General features: G+C 55.7%; 2 protein-coding genes across 3 annotated transcripts; one reads left to right on the top strand and one right to left on the bottom strand.

Annotated features, from left to right (window-relative positions):
• Positions 1 to 90: 90 nt before the first annotated feature.
• Positions 91 to 12,081, top strand: LOC106045189 (myogenesis-regulating glycosidase-like). 2 transcript variants are annotated; one of them, XM_048048555.2, is made up of 2 exons: positions 91 to 168; positions 6,602 to 12,081. In XM_048048555.2, exon 2 carries the CDS (start codon positions 6,730 to 6,732, stop codon positions 8,764 to 8,766), a length of 2,037 nt encoding a protein of 678 aa, XP_047904512.2. In that variant the 5' UTR covers positions 91 to 168; positions 6,602 to 6,729; the 3' UTR covers positions 8,767 to 12,081. The 2 variants fall into 2 exon arrangements, with proteins under 2 accessions (XP_047904512.2, XP_066844988.1); XM_066988887.1 differs by lacking the exon at positions 91 to 168 and adding an exon at positions 2,469 to 2,491.
• A 3,514-nt stretch (positions 12,082 to 15,595) lies between these two features.
• On the bottom strand, positions 15,596 to 18,111 carry LOC106045191 (myogenesis-regulating glycosidase-like). Its single transcript, XM_013195573.3, has one exon. The coding sequence runs from the start codon at positions 17,865 to 17,867 to the stop codon at positions 15,777 to 15,779; it is 2,091 nt and encodes a 696-aa protein (XP_013051027.3). The 5' UTR covers positions 17,868 to 18,111; the 3' UTR covers positions 15,596 to 15,776.
• Positions 18,112 to 18,526: the final 415 nt, after the last annotated feature.

Here is an 18,526-nt window from a genome sequence, read left to right as displayed (position 1 = left end):
GACCGAGGAGGTCCAGGGGGGACCGGGGACGGCCAGGGGGGACCGGGGAGGGCCAAGGGGGGGCCGGGCCAGGGCGGAGCGAGCTCCCCGGTTCCGCCCAGCCCCGGAACCGCCGCGGGAGGCGGGTGTGTTCGGCGGCCGGAGCCCGGCCATGGCCCGGCGCTGCGGGTAAGTGCCCCGGCCCCTTGGGGCGGGGGGCGAGGGCTTCCCGGGGCTGGGGGCTTTGGGGTGTCCCCTGGGAGGGTTTGGGGTGCGCACCCCCAGGCAGCGGGGTGTCCCGTGTCGGGGTGCGGTCCTTTCGCCCCGCTAAGTGTAGGGGCTGCGCCCGGATCCCCCTGCCGCTTGCAGTGTGTGGGGAGCCAGCCGCCCCGAAATGGCTGCCCGAGCCCCAGGGCGAGTGCCCGGCTCCAGCCACAGCTTGGGCGACGCAGCCGGGGGGGCTCGGAGCGTCCCTGGGACAGCCCGGCCACCAACCCATGCCATGGGTGGCGGCAAGCAGCGGAGGTGCCCGAGGAAGCCCCGGGCCACCTTTCTCCCTTCCCGTTCCCTCTCAGGCTGCCTGGGCACCGTGAGCGATGCCCAGCGGGACGGGGCCGCAGCAGGCACCCGCAGCCCTGCAGCAGGTGAGGTGCGAGGCTCGCCTCTCCCCGCCCGGATCCAGGCACGAAGGAGCTGCCAGCGGGTGTTTTAACAGCTTGGCACTCGCGTTTGGCCCAAGGGTGGCCAGCGTCGCTGGCACTGTCAGATACGGGCAGAAATTTTGGTGCCCGTCGCCTGCTGCTCTCTCTGGAGCTGGAGGCACCTGGGTTTTCGCAAGGGCTGGAAAATTGCAGAGGCCGTGCCAGGGGCTGTGCCTGGGTTCCCGTTTCTTCCTGGTATCACTTTGTGGTGCTCGGGTGTTGGGGTGGGCTCGGGTTTCAGCCAGCCTCAGCGCCAGGGAGTGCTCCCAAAAGGACAGATCTGCTCTTTCAGCCTCGGGTGGGAGCACGGCTCCGTGGCCGCCTTGGCATGGAGTCATCAGCTAGCATTCGAGCCATCGGGTGCCATGGGGGCGATGTGGAACCGAACGTGTCCAGAGGGCAGGGCATGGGGCGGGGGACGGGGAGGCAAGGTGGTGGCACTTGGGTCGGGTCTGGGGGCAAAGCAGGGCCAAGACAGAGGGGAGGGTGCTCTCGCCACAGCCAGACACAAGAAGTGTGCTGGGTGAATGTCCCCTGCCTGGGCACCACTAGCCCTGGCCACTCACTGTGTTTTAAAGCCTGTCCCGCACGAGGGATCGCTTTTTGCAATTGCACTTTGAAGGATTTCAGGGCAAGTTTGTTTAATTCACCTTTCCTACGCATGTGGCCTGTCAAGTTCAGCAGCTTGGAGAAATTTGGGCACCGTGAGCATGACCCGAGACACTGCGGGGCCAAGTTCTAGGCATGAACTGGCTGCATTGCGAGCGTGTGCGGAGGTAAACTGAAAAACCAGCTTACTGGAACTTCATCTCACTAATTAGTGCACAGTGAAGAGCAAGGAAAGATGACGTGAAGAGAGAATTGTCAGGTGTATTAAATATTAAGACATCTGCTGCCAAAATTGACTCAGTGTGGGCTTTATTGCATTGCAGTCATGGTCAAACACCCGAAGAGGTGTCTAAAGGGGTTTAGAGCGTCACTCGGTGCGGGCAGCTTGAAGGAACAAAGGTGGGCTGCAAAGTGCCAGTTCCTGCAGTATAGGTGGAAGCATTTAAGGTTCAGCAGAGGGAATACTGCAGACTCAAATCTTCTGTTTCTGCACACCATGCGAGTCCTAGCAGCATTTCTGCAGTTCACGGATGAGCTCCATATTCACATATTTGGGGTTTATCCTCTGGGTGCTCGGTGTTGTTCAATCCTGGCTTAGGAACCAGCCAGCAGCAGCGGAGTTGGTTGTTTCCTTTTGCTCAATGCAGCTCCGTTACAGTGCTGAATCATAGCTGTGCTAAGAAGCACAAGACTTTGAGGGGGGGGAAATAATAATAATATTTTGGGGGGGGGGTGTTTTTGTGTTTTTTTAAAGAAGCTGTCTGCTTCTTTAAAGCCTCTGAATGCAGGTGGGACAAGCATTTGCCATCCCTTCCCACTCCTGCTTCAGAAAGGTGAGTCCTGAGCCTGAATCCTGAGGCTCTGAGACTCAAAGCCAGCACCCCACTCGTGCCAGCAGCACCCTTCGTGCTCGCTCCATGCCGCCGTGATGCCTGCAGCAGCCACCAGAACAGGAGGGCTGGCTGCACGTGATTCCATCACAGTGCCCGAGAAAACACACCGGTGACACACCGGTGATGTGCCAGTCTCCTCCTCCTGCCCGCAGGCACGTGCTGCTCGCAGCCTGCCCGGGGCACAGACAGCTCTGTGCCATGAAACCTCCCAGTGTCATGGGGAGGACACAGAGATGCAGCAGCATGGATTTTTTATGTGCTTAAAATACATCTGCGGCAGAGGGGACACCCCCGGGAGGTGATGGACAGGTAGGTGCCGGCACCGTGCCCCACGTCCCCGGCGGGATGAGCTGTCTGAACCCAACAGCCAGGCGTGGTGGGGAATTTGCTGCCATGTATTAACAGGGAGGTGGCATCCCAAAAGCAGGGAAGCAGCTGTCACTTCGCAGGAGGCAAAGTGACCCCCCTCTCCCAGCCTGTACTCCAGCTTTTCAGACCAGGGAGCACTGGGCCCTGCTGCGACCTGGGGTCCCCTGAAAAGGATGTGCTGTGTCCCCCTGTCTGTCCCAATCCCTCTGCTTGGGGACCAGGGTCTGTGCCGGGGGGGGGGGGGGGGAGACTTGTACCCAGCAGGGACAAACCTGGGGCAGGCAGCTCCGCAGGGCTTTTGGGTGAACCTGTGCCTCTGTGGGGAGAGGGATGTCCATGGAGCAGCCATGCCCCCCCATGCCGGTGCTGCCCTGTGTATCCCATGTGTCCCCCTGCCTCCCTGGCTCCTATCAGATCCCTCCAAGAGAAAATAAACCCACAGAAGGGTTTGCTCATCCCAGCCCCTATCAGACTTGGGCTGCAAAGTCCCTTTAGCAAGGCAGAGGCTCAGCACAGGGACTGTGCACTCAGAGGCGTCTTTTTCTCCTGTAGATGCTTTGCAGAGATATCATTTCCCCCTTTTGCCATCCTAATTCCCTGCTCTTTTCGGGGTTGGAAATGTCTGGCAGTAAATTCTGCAGTGTTTCGTCTGCTTGACCCCTGCCAAGACATTAGGAGAGGAGGTAGCACCTTGCACCACCTGACACACAGTTTCCTGACACCCTGGCCTGGGAAATCAGTGCAGGCACCAGCACAATTCGGAGCTGACCCTGCAGGGGCAATAGGGACCCATTAGTTGTTAGTGACCATTTTAAACCAGTGACCTCATTATAAAGGTGCTGGGGTTAGTGGTGCTGTGGGTCCCGCAGCCCGCGTTTAGCAGCGGTATTGGTAAAAATAGAACCGGTCGAAAAATGAATTTTTATTTTTACTCTGTAAAGTGTGTCCTGCCAGGGTGTTTTGCTTTCATCGCAGATCAAGGCAAGGCGACTGGCTGCTTCCATGGAATGGGAAGAAAAAGCTTTGTTTTTGGGTCAGCTGGGAAGCTTCGTCGCAGCAAGCTGCAAGCATGCTGCTTGGCTTTGCCGCCCTCCCTGCCCGTTTTCTTTTTTTAGAGGAGCTGGAGGTCACCGCAATGTCGCCTTGAAGCAAAATAACAAGTTTGCATTCCAAAATATGTTGAAACAGCTGTGGCGTGTGCAGGCAATTCTCCACGTGCGAGGTGGCGGGCGTTATCTCAGGGGAGTGTAGAAGACTTACCTTTGGTCTGGGACAGGGGCAGGTCACGGGATGGTGAGCTGCAAATTTTATTAACAAAGCAAAACCAAGGTGTTGGGCCAGCTGCAGAGCAAGCTCCTGCTGGCCCCCGGCTGCAAATATTTCTCAGCCTGCTTGGCAGAGCTGTGCCCGAGGAGGTGACATCCAGACCGCAAGGTCCATCCTGGAGGAGGTGACATCCAGCATGACCCATCAGCCCCATGCACCAAAAGGCGTTTGATCCTATCTTGGCCATGCTCTGGGCTGTCCCACCCCATGGACAGTTGCTGCATTTGCAGGGTTTGTGCTGCAGAAGCTCTCCGTGTGGCTCAGCAAATTTGCCCCCACCATGAGCATTTAGTGCCTGAGACGATGCCGGTGGATGCTCGGGTTGCAGCCTGCACCAGTGCTTGAGGTCTGGGCACCTTTGCATGGTGCTGTGCTGCATTTTTGGGTGCTGCTGATTGCACGTGTTGGTAAATACCGTCCTCTGTAGTGGGACGGTGCAGGATGGTGCTCTGCCTCCATGCGGGGCTGCCTGAGCCCTTCCTCCACCAAGCTGCAGAGGTTGGCTCAGTCTTCACATTGGATGGGTGCCCCGGCATCCGTCGTGTCCCCGTTTGGGTGTGACCCACGGACAGCCTGGACCCACGGACTGGGTTAAGTCTGCTGGCTTGGACACCCAGGCTTTGGGCTGCTCCAAGGCAGACTGGGGGCGAAAACCTTTCCTATGAACTGCATTGGTTCACTCCTGAGTGGCAGCAGTGGTGCCAGCTCCTTTGTCTACATCACAAATTCCAGTCCGTGGAGGGGGGAAAAGAAACTGCCTAAAAATAGAGCGGATTCAAAGTAGTTCATAAATAATAAACCAGCCTCCTGAAAGGGAGATGGAAATCCAGCGAGTCCCTGGAGCAGGGGGCTGCTTTGTTGCTCTCAGTTTTAAGTGGAGATGAGGAGGGGGCCATCTCCACCATGGCAGGATCAAAAATCCTGCCTTAAAAATCTCCCTTAAAATCCTAGATGAAATCTAGGAGATACAAAGCCATTTATTTCATTTTTCCCATCCAACATGACACCTTTCAAAAATTCTCTTCCCTGAATAACTTGCCAGTTCTGCTCGGTGGGTGGCTGCATTTTGTTTTCTCCCCCCTCGAGCTTCCCAGCCCCAAGATAATGCACGTACAAGGCACACGCTTGTCTCTGATAGCGGGAGCTCTGTCACTGGCATCCCAAAAATTCCCAGTGCAGAGAGGGAGGGAGCTCATCTGGGCTAAGCATACCCATTTAAATGTCCAGAAACACCCAGCCACTTGCACTGGCCCCACGTGTGCTGTTTTGTTGCTGGCACACCCAGCCGGACCCTCTCACCTCCCACGGGTGTCAATGCTGGTGGAGATGGGTGGCAGGGAAGCAGCTCTGGTTTGGGCATCACAGCGTCCCCACAGCATCACTTGGCTGCGCTGGTTGTGTCCAAAACCCTTCTGTGAACCTTGCCAGCTCTGTCCCCACTTCTGTCCCTGCTAACCCTAACGCTGGGGAGTGTTGCTGGAGGAGGATGAAGGTGTAATGCCAGTGCAGGATCTCCCACCACCACCTTTACTGCCTGATTTTGCTGGCAGCTGGGCTCTCTGCATCACATGGGCTGGGGGGCAAGGGTCCCCTTCCCCTCCTGTGGGCAGGATGTGGCCCTGGGTGACACAGACTGGGTGACCGGAGCCGCTCCTGGCCGGTGAGCGAGGGCTCAGTGGGACTTGGCCGCGGGACAGGTCGTTTAGCTCAACCCACTGCCTGCTCAGGCTAATCGCTTCCTAATGCCGCCGTAATCCCATTTAAAGCGACTGGCAGCCCAGAAGGTTACAGACACCCAGCAGAAGGTGACGTGGCCTGGCCGGCGCTCATCCTGCCTGGCTGCATCCCGTCCCTGCAGCCCCTGCCCCAAATGTCCCCCATGTCCCTGCTGGGCTCTCTCTGACCCCGCATCTCGCCTGGCAGAGGTTCTCTCAGGGATGGGGTGCGGGCAGCCTGCTTTGCTCTGAGCCTTCCTCCTTGCGACAACAAGGCTGCAAGATCTGGCCCAGGAGCTGCTTCAAAACGAACACCAGCGCAGCCGTTCAGGATCACACCTGGGCATCCCTGTGGTGGGACAGAGGGGTTCAGGTGATACTCAGGTCCCCCTCATCCCCCACAAGCAGCTTCCCCAGAAGCATCAGCAGCCAGGCTGCCCTGCTGCTAGCCTGGGGCCATTTCAGCTGTGACAGGCTGGAGGGGGCTAGGAGATGGTGGTTATTCCTGCCCTCGCCCACGCCAAGCCCCTGAGAGAGCCCAGCATCCCGCTGGGCTCGGGCAGACACCGGCGGCTCCTCTCCGTCCCTGTTCCATCTCTGCCTGGTTTTGCTCCTCGCTCCCCGGTGTCCTTACTTCACTTTTTGCCTCTGAACCCACAGCGTTGTGCTTGGCCGAGCCTGTCAAGCCCGCAGCCAAGGGGAAGCCATGCGGCTCTTGGCTCTGCAAGCAGCCTCCTTCCCCGGGGCCACGCAGGGGGGAGCGGGACGGAGCCGAGAAGCTGCCGTGCTCTGCTTTGGCTCTTACTGCCCTTACTGGGTGCTGCCCTCTGTGGGGTTCAGGTTGGGGTCCCCACGTGTTGTCTGGGGAGTGTCTTGGGGCTCTGTCTGCAGTGTCCCCACCCAATAGCAGGGAGGCATGGGGAGCTGCTGAAATAGAGACAGCAAAGAGGTGACGAGAGATCCCGTGATTCAGAGATTCTTCTGAGATGATTTATATCCTCTTTTTCAGAGACAGACACTCCAGGGCTCGGTGGAGGTGGGAACTCTCAGTTTTCTTCTCTTGAGAACCCCGGGCTTGCTGCAAAGACATCTTTCTTCCCACTCCTCTGCAAAAAGTGCTAGTGAAAACAGAGCGCCATGTACACCTTTCTGCCCGAAAACTTCACGCCGGTGAAGCAGAAGCCCTCCAAGGAGCTGAGGCCCATGCTGGGGGCCGTCACGCTGGGCCTCGTCCTCTTCATCGCCGCGGTGGTGGCCTGGTGCTACTACACGGTGTCCCTGCGCAAGGCGGAGCGTCTCAAGACAGAGTTGATGGACCTGCGGGCGGACGGCTTCGTCATCAGGAACCAGCACGGGGAGGTGGTCTTCCGCCTGGCCTTCCACTCAGGGAGCCTGGACCTGGAGTCGTGCTCCAAGGAGGGCGAGATCCTGAGCTGCACGCGGTCGGACCGCGGGCCGCTCAACTTCTTCATCCAGACGGTGAAGCCCAAGGACACGGTGATGTGCTACCGCGTGCGCTGGGAGGAGCTGGCGGCCGGCCCGGCGGTGGAGCACACCATGTTCTGGGAGGACGCCCACTGGTACGGGGGCTCGGAGATGAGCACGCAGCACTGGCCCATCCGCCTGGCCGGCTACCAGGAGCCCGTGCCCTACGTGACCAGCGACGTCTACTCCTTCCGCGACAGCTTTGGCGGCATCCTGGAGCGCTACTGGCTCTCCTCCAAAGCGGCGGCCATCAAGATCAACGACTCGGTGCCCTTCCACCTGGGCTTCAACGCCACCGAACGCACCCTCTTCTTCCAGGCCCGCTACAAGGACTCGCCCTACAAGCCCCCGCCGGGCCAGCAGCCCTTCCCCGAGCTGAGCTACCGCGTGTGCGTGGGCTCCGACGTCACCTCCATCCACAAGTACATGGTGCGCAGGTACTTCAACAAGCCCTCCAAGATCCCCGCCGAGAACGCCTTCCGCTACCCCATCTGGTCCACCTGGGCACTCTACAAGAATGATATTGATCAGGATAAACTCTTGAGATTTGCTGAAAAGATTAAGAAATACCGTTTTAATTGCAGCCACATTGAAATTGATGACATGTACACACAGGCCTACGGGGACTTTGACTTTGACCCCGTCAAGTTCCCCAACGTAACGGAGATGTTTGCAAAACTGAGGGAAGATGGCTTTAAGGTCACCCTGTGGACTCACCCTTTTATAAATTACAATTCCTCCAACTTTGGTGTGGGGATTGAGCGTCAGCTGTTCATCAAGGAGCCGTCGGGGCGGCTGCCGGCCATGGTGGAGTGGTGGAACGGCATCGGGGCCATCCTGGACTTCACCAACCCGGCAGCCCGGGACTGGTTCCAGAGCCACCTGCGCCAGCTCCGCCACAAGTACGGCATCTCCTCCTTCAAGTTTGACGCGGGTGAGACCAGCTACCTGCCCAAGCAGTTCAGCACCTTCCGGCCGCTCTCAGACCCCAGCATCTGGTCGCGGCGTTACACGGAGATGGCCATCCCCTTCTACGAGCTGGCCGAGGTGCGGGTGGGCTACCAGTCGCAGAACATCTCCTGCTTCTTCCGCATCATTGACCGCGACTCCGTGTGGGGCTATGAGCTCGGCCTCAAGTCCCTCATCCCCACGGTGCTCACCATCAGCATGCTGGGGTACCCCTTTATTTCCGCTGACATGATTGGGGGGAATTTTTTCCCAAATAAGACAGATGGTGCAGTTGAGATCCCGGACCGGGAGCTGTACGTGCGGTGGCTGGAGCTGTCGGCCTTCATGCCCTCCATGCAGTTCTCCATCCCGCCCTGGCTCTACGACAAGCAGGTGGTGGAGATCGCACAGAAGTTCACGGAGCTCCACGAGTCGCTGGTGGCCCCGCTGCTGCTGGAGCTGGCCGGGGAAGTCACCGACACGGGCGACCCCATCATCCGGCCCATCTGGTGGATCTCACCCCGCGACGAGGCCACCCACAGGATCGACTCGCAGTTCCTCATCGGCGACACCCTCATGGTGGCACCCGTTCTGGAGATGGGCAAGCAGGAGCGCGACGTCTACCTGCCGGCGGGCAAGTGGCGCAGCTACAAGGGGGAGTTGTTTGAGAAGACGCCCGTGCTGCTCACCGACTATCCCGTTGACTTGGACGAAGTCGCCTATTTCCTCTGGGTTTCGTAACAGGCTCCTCCATCAGCTTTGGGTTAACCATGCCTTACACTAGAACTTTGTATCAAATAATAATTCTAATTGCACATTTCATTTTGGACTGGGATTGCCGAAGGGAATTAAATAGACTTTATTGTCCTTGGGTTTTTTTGTTATTTGGAGAGGTGTGATCTGATTTTTTTTGTTTAATTTGGGGCAGGTGGGATGCTCTGGTTGGGTTACAGTAGGCAGAATTTTCTCTGTATAGGTGAGGAAAGAGTTGTCACGCAGTCAAAGCTAATACTTTTTCATTTCCCAAGGATTTCAAAAGGGGGAGGTTGGTTAGTGCCTTGTGGGAGCGTTTCTTGTCCCATGGGTGCACCCGGCACTCGCATGGGGGTGTGTGATGTGGGAGGGTTGCTACAGCACAGCCTGCCTTAAGTTTTCTAATATGGCAAATATATTTAAAATGACTTTTTTAAGAGCAGCAAACAAGCTAGATTATATATATACACATACATACACAGATTTATTTCCACCCCTTTATTATGGGACTGGACTAACTCTTTCCCCATGCTCCCCTTTTCCCGGGTACCAGGCGGGCCAGGTTACTCGCGTGACATGCAGGTATTTCAGCTGTACGAACTGCGTATCGCTTGCTGGAGCAGCTACATCTCCCCTCCTCACTCATCCAACACCTGCTGCAAGACTTTTCCCAGTGTGTTTTGCCTCGGGTGTCAACACTGCCTCTTCTAGAGCAGCGCCGTCCCTACCAGTGTGCCCAATCAGTCTTTTTAACACATTTATGGTCCTGTTCTGTTACACGATAGTCCTGCAGATATCATCTTTTTTTTATTTTATTTTTTAAGGACAGATGAGCTTTCAGGTTTGTTGCTGGCAGAAGGACTGCCTGAAGCAAAGCAGATCTCTAAGGGTCTGTGTGCTGCTTCCCCGGGAACAGCGGGTTCCCGGAAGCGGCACGCGTCGTGGATGGATGTAATGTTTCGCTGCTAGCCGGCTTGCCGGTGGGTGGAAAACACCGGCTTTTGCACTGATGGTTTTGTGCCAGTGGGTGTTCTCGCTGCACCCAAGGAAATGTTCTCATGTACCGTGAAATTAAGCTAATAGCCATCTTCATCTCGGGTTGGAGTTAGAGAGATGATGGTGTTGTGTAGGGCTTTTTGGTGCGGCCCTCCTCTCTCTCCCGTAGATGCAGGGGTCTTCTTCAGAGTTTGGGCTTGCTGTTGGAGGCTTCTGGAGAGGACACAGGGTGACGTGTTCCTGCACCCCTAATTCCCAGCACTAGGATGGGCAAGACCTCAGCTCAGGTCCCTCCCATGGCCTCAGAGGAGATTTTCTTTGCATTTCTCCCCCTCCTTTTTCCGGATGCTTTTCCAGCTTTCGCATTCGGTTTTGTGGGGGAGGAAGCACTTACAGAGACACGGGCAGTCTCCACTCCAGGAAACCACTAGCAGGACTGCAGTCTGGCAGCCGTGCTCCCCAGGGCAGGACTTTCCCGGCCATGCTCTGGGTGCCGGCACCCCTCAGCCCGTTAATTTTTAAAAAGTTTGCACAGAACTGGGCTGTGTTAGCTGGGAAGGCTTGGGGCAAGGAGAGCACAGCGGCTGCAGGATTTCTTACGGGATTGCATCCAGGCGTGAGTCCGCCACCCTGGGAGATGGAGCAGCATTTTGGGCAGGGTTTGATACCTGTGATGGTCTTTCTCCAAGCCCATCTCCTGCTCTGGGCTTGCAGGAGGAAGCAAAGGAGCTGTACCTGTGGCTTGTGGTGGTGTCCAGGAGTAAACCCAGGTGCTTGGGGCAATATCTAAAGTGCTTTTATGGTTAGGAAGGAAAGGAGGAAGTTCAGTTTGATGGACTCCCTCCTCCGAGATCCTCAAAAGCCACCTGGACATGGCCCTGAGCAACCTGCTTGGGGTGGCCCTGCTTGAGCAGGGGTTGGACCAGAAGGTCCCAGAGGTCCCTTCCAACCTCAACTCCCCTGTGAGTCTCTGACTCTTTGGAACTGACCCTGAGGTCTGGCTGGATCTGCCCTGTGTAATTTGGTGGTTTGGCCTCAAAACGAGACAGGTCCCTGCCCAGTGGGAGCACAAGCATGTCCCAGGCTCAGCTCCCAAGCCTGTTTCTTGTGGCTTTCAGCTGTGGAGGGCTCAGGTTTGCTCCCTGGCCCTGGTGCAAGTAGTGGTGCTTTTCCAAGCTACAGACACACTGGCTGGGAGCTGATCAGTTCTCGCATTAGGATCCCTTTGTTGTGAACGTGATGGGAGTAACTGGATTAGTGTCTTGGTCCCCTCGCAGGGGTCAAGAAAACCCATTGTGCTTCGCCTGGGAGCAGGTGAGGAGAGCTTGCACCCTCTGCTACCATCCCTCATTTCAGGGGGTTGGGTGCCGACTGCTTGCATCCAAAAAAAGCCAGCACCCGGTGCTGCAGCTGGGCTTTTCAGGCTCTGGTGGCAAGCTAGGACATTCCTGTGAGGTACGGGATCATAAAAGTCCAGTGTGGCCAGACTTTGTGCCAGGAAAGCACCAAAATTCAACAGGGCACTGTCAGGAAGCTCATGGAGGAAAAATCTCCGCTAGACATGCCATTCTTCCCCTTCCCTCAAAAGAAAGAGTTTTATTGTCAAAGGTTTTTCTTAACTTGTTGTAAACGACTGAGGTTATAAAGTATCCTTATTTTTCTAAATGCTGTGGTTAGGGTAAAGCTGGGAGGATGTAAGGGATGAAGCTGAGGAGCGGGTGGCTGCCTGAGGGTCCGTGTGGGTGGCTGTCCATGGCACCGAGTCGTCCTCACATTTTGGAGACAGGCTCAGCAGTGCTGCCTCAAGCTATCCGTAGCTTCTAGGTACCCTCTCCATCAAGCTTTTTACCGAAACCACTATTTCTGACACTGTGCTGTAGCCCTGCAGCCCAGCTGGAGCATCCCTAGCACCTCACAGACCACAAGCGCTCCGTGCACAGACACTTTGGGAACCTCCACCTGGGGATATCTCTCTGGCTTACCCAAGGGTCGCTGTCCAAAACCAGTTTGACTCAGCCAAGGAAAAGCCCCAAAACAGGTCTTGGGGTTGGTTCAGCCTCTTCCAGTTGGCTCTGGCAGGTTGTGTCTGAGCAGCAGGTCAACGTGACACCTGTGGGACTGGACTTGGAAGCTCGCATCGTCGTGTGTTGGCTGAGTGGGTGCTTGGGTTTCACACACCTTCCTGAGTCAGACCGCAATGCCGGTGGGGTTGTTTTTAACCACTTTTCTAACTCTTAATTGTTATGAAAACGGGACTGTAACATCAATTGCCTTGATTGATATAAAACTTTGGAAAACAAAAAGAAGTTTAACTTGTCTGTCTGTATGTGGGGCCAGTGGTTCAGGCAGATCTGGGGCTTTTTTCACCCCAGGCTTTACTGAAATTAGAACTGAGGCTGCTGAACTTGTGGTCTGAAGCTTTGATGTGTATTTTGAAGGGAGGGGCTGCCTACAACCACAACCACCCTCCCTTTCTGTTTGCTGCAGTAACAGATGGGGCTAAAAGTGCCCCCTCCTGCAGCACAGGCTGGGATGGGTCACAAATCGCCCTCCCTGGCATCCCCATGGCAGGGGAAGAACTGTGGCTTGGGACTGGCCTAGAAAAGGCCATGTCCAGGTGACTCCTGCTGCTGCATCAGACCAGTTGTGACACCTGTTCTGCTGATTCTTTCCCCAAAATTGCCCTTCAATGCCAACCTGGGGGGTTGCTGGTCCATGGTGACACAGAAGACACATGGTTCAAAACTGTGTGCAAGTACTGAAGACGACAAGGCTGCTTGCAGCTTCCCACAGAGGCTCCAGAAATTCACTTGGGGCACTGCCTGTCCCTGCTGTCCCCAGGTTCCCTTCCCACACTGCTCTGGCAGGGTAGAGGGGTAGTGTGGATGGTTTTGGCCACGGGAGCACCAGAAACAGCTCATGAAACTTACACGACTCAGCTGATGGGATGAGGGGGACTTTGATTTGCTGCTTTTGCAACAGAAGACGTTTTCCCAACTCTTCTCCTTTGCCTTTTCCCCTGGTTGCAAGCAGCATCCGTGCACCAGGCTGATGCTCACCCATGGGAGGTGAAGCTGGGACAGGCTGGAGACCTGGGACAGGCTGGAGCTACCTTCCAGCACCTGCAGCAGCCCTCAGTAATGCACGAGTCCTCCCCGGAGTTGTTGGGGTTATAGTTGGATTGGTGTCATTTTTTTGTTGTTGTTTTGGGGTGGGTCTTTTTGCATCCTCCTGAAAGCTGGAGCTGTGTCCAGGAAGGATGCAGGAGGCTTACATGGGATCTGTGCCACGCTAGGTCCCAGCAAAATGGGAGCTGGACCCAACCGATCATGGGGTGATGCTAAACCACGCATTAGGCAGGGCTCAAAAATACATCCAGGGCTGTGCACACAGCATAGGGAGGAGTGTTCATGGCCACATCCAGACCCAGAGAGGCTACGGCCAAAGCCCAACTCATTTCAAACCAGGTTGCAGAGGTGCCCCCGGGTGCCAGCGGGGCAGTGACTGCTGAGCCACGGGGTCCTGGCTGGGAGTGGGTCCAGCCCTGCCTGAGATCACAGCTGTTATTAAAAGAGAAAAAAACGGCAAAAAACAGCATACATCTGGGAAGAGCCGTGGTGAAAGGACAAGCTGACAGCAACAGATCCCTTTCAGGCATGCAGCCAGTCTGGCAACCTTAGGAAAAAACAACCTCTTCCATCACAGACAGTCCTGGAGTCCAGGAAAGCCATAATGCTGGGCTGGGCCATGCAAAATCCCGCAGCCGAGCAGAGAAAGGCAGGGACTGGTTTTTGTTTGTTCGCTTTTAATACATTTCTTTATTTTTTGCCAGTGGGGATGGGTGATTTGTAGCTCAGTGATCACCAAAGATTAAGGATAATAACCACCCCCCTCCAAAAAAACATAAAGGCAGCCTGGAGTGAGCGATGTTCCCACGTCACCAGCCCCTCCAGCAAGCACAGCACTTGCTCAGAGCTGGGATTGCTAAAAAACAACCGTGACTAAAGCTCAGCAAGGCAAACCAGATGTTCCTCCAGCAGCGTGCAGCCCCGCCAGGGAGAGGCAGAGAGGGAGAGAGCAGGTAGGGATGGAGATCTGGGGAGGGATTTTTGCAGCCATATGGACTTGACCTCTCCTTTCCCTGGGGGAATCTGCTAGGATCGGGCAGCCCGTACCATCCCCAGTAGGTGCAGAAGGTCTTGGAGGTGCATTTGTCCCCCTCATGCAGGAGGACAGCAGAACCATGACTGTGCACATGGATTATGGGGTAGAGATGCTGCATGATGGGGCTGGAGATTGGTTCCCCACTACAACCAGCAGGGTTTGGGTGAGCACCACAGGCAGCCTTAGCTTTTTAGAAAGCTTTTTTTCCTGCTGAAGCAACAGCCAAGGAGCTTTGCTGGGGCCCACTGGGACACTTTGGTCCCCAGAGCCCATGGGAGGAAACCAAGGACCCCGAACATCACCATGACACTGAGCAGTGGCTCCCCTTCACACCCCTGGATTGAGGGAGGTTTGGTGGGCTGTTCTTCCCCATCGCCACACCGCCAGCATCACTGGGGCTGAGGCTACTTTCTCACCTTGCTTTCAGGGGCATCTAGAGACCATCCTGGCTCGTCCTCTCTTGTGCAGTTGTGACCACACAGGGTCCCTATAGCTTAATGGACACACTGGTGGGACTGCGTAGACCGAGCACCAAACCAGATCTGGAGTGACCGTGATGTTCTCAAGCCCCCATATACTCATGATATGGACCAGCTCTGGGGTAAACCCCTAAAGAAAGGGGTTTTCTCCTGGTTTGGGCCATGCATAGCTTTACCTCCCAGGTGCCACCAGCAGCCTGCTGGGGGAAGAGAAGGAATCAGTCTCTTGCTTTGGGAAGAGGCGTCACAGCCCAGAGAACTCAGGACTCTCCTAAACTCCACAGTCACATCACCTTTAAACTTATCTTAGTTTAGAAACAGGAAATATTGGACCGAGAGTGGAGAACATTTCAGAGCTAGCCCACTTTTCCCAAACCCACAGGTGCTGTTGAGATGCCTTCACCCAGGAGAAGTCATGTCCATAGGCAGAAGTGTGCCAACTGATGGACATCAGCACAGCTGTGGCATGGGAGGACATTTTCCAGGGGGAAACTGAGGCAGGGGGGCATTTGGGCTGGTTTTTTATTTATCCAAGCTCTCTCAGGAAGACAATTGAGAGTCTTCCCTGGGATCTCTGAGGTGGACGAATGTACTCTTGCTCCTAAATATGGACCCAAACCATGAATGGATCCCATTAGTGGTCCTCACCCATGCATGACTTGCTGCGAGGTTTTAGTCTTGACTGTCAGTGAGATGCCACTAGATGCTTACAGGCTTGGCTGGCTCCACACCAGGGAGATGTTTCTCAATACTTTCTTCCATTAAAAGGGGAGGAATGTTTACCGCAGCGTTACTAAGTGATAAAGCATCTCTTTGCTTGCTTGGATAACTCAGTCGATGGGAAATGCAAACACTCCTTGCTATACTGCATCAGCACCCATCCGATGTACAGGCTGAAAATTTGGTGCTGCTCTCTTTAGATTAGTTACAGATTGTTTTCTGATTTATTTTTAGTTTGAGAAAGTACTCTGCTCCAACTGCTTCCTTCACGAAGCAAACGAAAGATATAAAAATCTCAGGAGATCGGCTGCAGTACAACTGGGTAACAATGGAGTCCATGTAATTATTATTATTTTATATAAAACAGAAGTGTGCATGGTATTTCTTGATGAGAAGAGATTAGGAGTGGAGAATCTGTTTCTATACATTGTATTAGTCATACTAAAAGAGCCAAGACATTCATCCAATACATTTTAATAAGTTATTCTACAGCAATTGCCACACAAAATAGAGGTCACAGTATTTTCTTTGACTTCATGCTAATGTATTTCTACTTCAAAAGCTATAAAAATTCCCAGGTCAATAAAGTCATGGGTTCATAACTTGCTGAGACCATGGCAAAGCTGATGGAGGAGCCTGTTACGAAACCTGATGGAAATAGGCGACTTCATCCAAGTCAACGGAATAGTCGGTGAGCAGCACGGGCGTCTTCTCAAACAACTCCCCCTTGTAGCTGCGCCACTTGCCCGCCGGCAGGTAGACGTCGCGCTCCTGCTTGCCCATCTCCAGGACGGGTGCCACCATGAGGGTGTCGCCGATGAGGAACTGCGAGTCGATCCTGTGGGTGGCCTCGTCGCGGGGTGAGATCCACCAGATGGGCCGGATGATGGGGTCGCCCGTGTCGGTGACCTCCCCGGCCAGCTCCAGCAGCAGCGGGGCCACCAGCGACTCGTGGAGCTCCGTGAACTTCTGCGCGATCTCCACCACCTGCTTGTCGTAGAGCCAGGGCGGGATGGAGAACTGCATGGAGGGCATGAAGGCCGACAGCTCCAGCCACCGCACGTACAGCTCCCGGTCCGGGATCTCAACTGCACCATCTGTCTTGTTGGGGAGGAAGTTTCCTCCGATCATATCTGGCAGCACAAAGGGGTACCCCAGCATGCTGATGGTGAGCACCGTGGGGATGAGGGACTTGAGGCCGAGCTCATAGCCCCACACGGAGTCGCGGTCAATGATGCGGAAGAAGCAGGAGATGTTCTGCGACTGGTAGCCCACCCGCACCTCGGCCAGCTCGTAGAAGGGGATGGCCATCTCCGTGTAACGCCGCGACCAGATGCTGGGGTCTGAGAGCGGCCGGAAGGTGCTGAACTGCTTGGGCAGGTAGCTGGTCTCACCCGCGTCAAACTTGAAGGAGGAGATGCCGTACTTGTGGCGGAGCTGGCGCAGGTGGCTCTGGAACCAGTCCCGGGCTGCCGGGTTGGTGAAGTCCAGGATGGCCCCGATGCCGTTCCACCACTCCACCATGGCCGGCAGCCACCCCGACGGCTCCTTGATGAACAGCTGACGCTCAATCCCCACACCAAAGTTGGAGGAATCTGTGTGTATGAATGGGTGAATCCACAGGGTGACCTTAAAGCCATCTTCCCTCAGTTTTGCAAACATCTCCGTTACGTTGGGGAACTTGACAGGGTCAAAGTCAAAGTCCCCGTAGGCCTGTGTGTACATGTCATCAATTTCAATGTGGCTGCAATTAAAATTGTACTTCTTTATGTTTCTTGCAAAATCCAAGACTTTATCCTGGTCAATATCTTTTTTGTAGAGTGCCCAGGTGGACCAGATGGGGTAGCGGAAAGCGTTCTCGGCGGGGATCTTGGAGGGCTTGTTGAAGTACCTGCGCACCATGTACTTGTGGATGGAGGTGACGTCGGAGCCCACGCACACGCGGTAGCTCAGCTCGGGGAAGGGCTGCTGGCCCGGCGGGGGCTTGTAGGGCGAGTCCTTGTAGCGGGCCTGGAAGAAGAGGGTGCGTTCGGTGGCGTTGAAGCCCAGGTGGAAGGGCACCGAGTCGTTGATCTTGATGGCCGCCGCTTTGGAGGAGAGCCAGTAGCGCTCCAGGATGCCGCCAAAGCTGTCGCGGAAGGAGTAGACGTCGCTGGTCACGTAGGGCACGGGCTCCTGGTAGCCGGCCAGGCGGATGGGCCAGTGCTGCGTGCTCATCTCCGAGCCCCCGTACCAGTGGGCGTCCTCCCAGAACATGGTGTGCTCCACCGCCGGGCCGGCCGCCAGCTCCTCCCAGCGCACGCGGTAGCACATCACCGTGTCCTTGGGCTTCACCGTCTGGATGAAGAAGTTGAGCGGCCCGCGGTCCGACTGCGTGCAGCTCAGGATCTCGCCCTCCTTGGAGCACGACTCCAGGTCCAGGCTCCCCGAGTGGAAGGCCAGGCGGAAGACCACCTCCCCGTGCTGGTTCCTGATGATGAAGCCGTCCGCCCGCAGGTCCATCAGCTCTGTCTTGAGCTGCTCCGCCTTGCGCAGGGACACCGTGTAGTAGCACCAGGCCACCACCGCAGCGATGAACAGGACGAGGCCCAGCGTGACGGCCCCCAGCATGGGCCTCAGCTCCTTGGAGGGCTTCTGCTTCACGAAGCTTTTGGGTAAATGGGTTTCTTTGACGTCTCCCTTTTGCGCGTTTCCATGTTTATCTGCCCTGTGAGTAATCTGACTTTCCATGACTCCTTGGTAATGTCACCGTCTGGTTAGAAACTTTGCTGCTTTTTTTTTCTTCAACTTGTTGACAGAAAAGCCCAGATACTGTGTGAAAGTGGTTACGGTCTTCTTTCCAAAGCCTGGTCACTCACACCTGCAGTGTCATTTTATGAAACAGAGGGTTATAAACAGTGAAAATAGCAATTAAATCTTCTGAACCGCCCTCGATCCTCCTGGATCTGTCTCTGCAGCTCTGGATTGCTTTGCTCTGTGCTGCTGCAGCCTGATCTCTGGAAGCTGAGCTGAGCTTTTTTGGAGCAGGGCAATGCCAGGATTCCTGTGACCGTCCTTTGGCTGCAGCCGCGCTGTGTCCCGCTGGAACACAGAGCAGAACGGGGCCAGAGAGAGGGGCTGGTACCTGGGGACTCAGGCAATTTGGTCAGGATTTTGTTGTTTTTATATCAGTTGTTTGCCCTGACAGATTTCCCTACCTGTCCATGGCTTCTCTGCACTGAATGCAGGTAGGGAAATGCTGTGCCGAAGTGTCCAGCCTCTGCTGCAGCTCCCTGCCACCCCTGGGGATGCAGCCTGGCGAGCAGAAGTTTTATCTCCCTGCACTTTGCTCCTTTCCTGAGCTGCAGGAGGGACACGGGGACGTGGGGACACATGGGCTTTGAGGCTGG

This window comes from Anser cygnoides, chromosome Z (genome assembly GCF_040182565.1).
Source record: "Anser cygnoides isolate HZ-2024a breed goose chromosome Z, Taihu_goose_T2T_genome, whole genome shotgun sequence".
In the NCBI taxonomy this organism is placed as follows: domain Eukaryota; kingdom Metazoa; phylum Chordata; class Aves; order Anseriformes; family Anatidae; genus Anser; species Anser cygnoides.
Note: the sequence above shows the minus strand (reverse complement) of the source record. Positions and strands in the feature narration are given on the sequence as shown.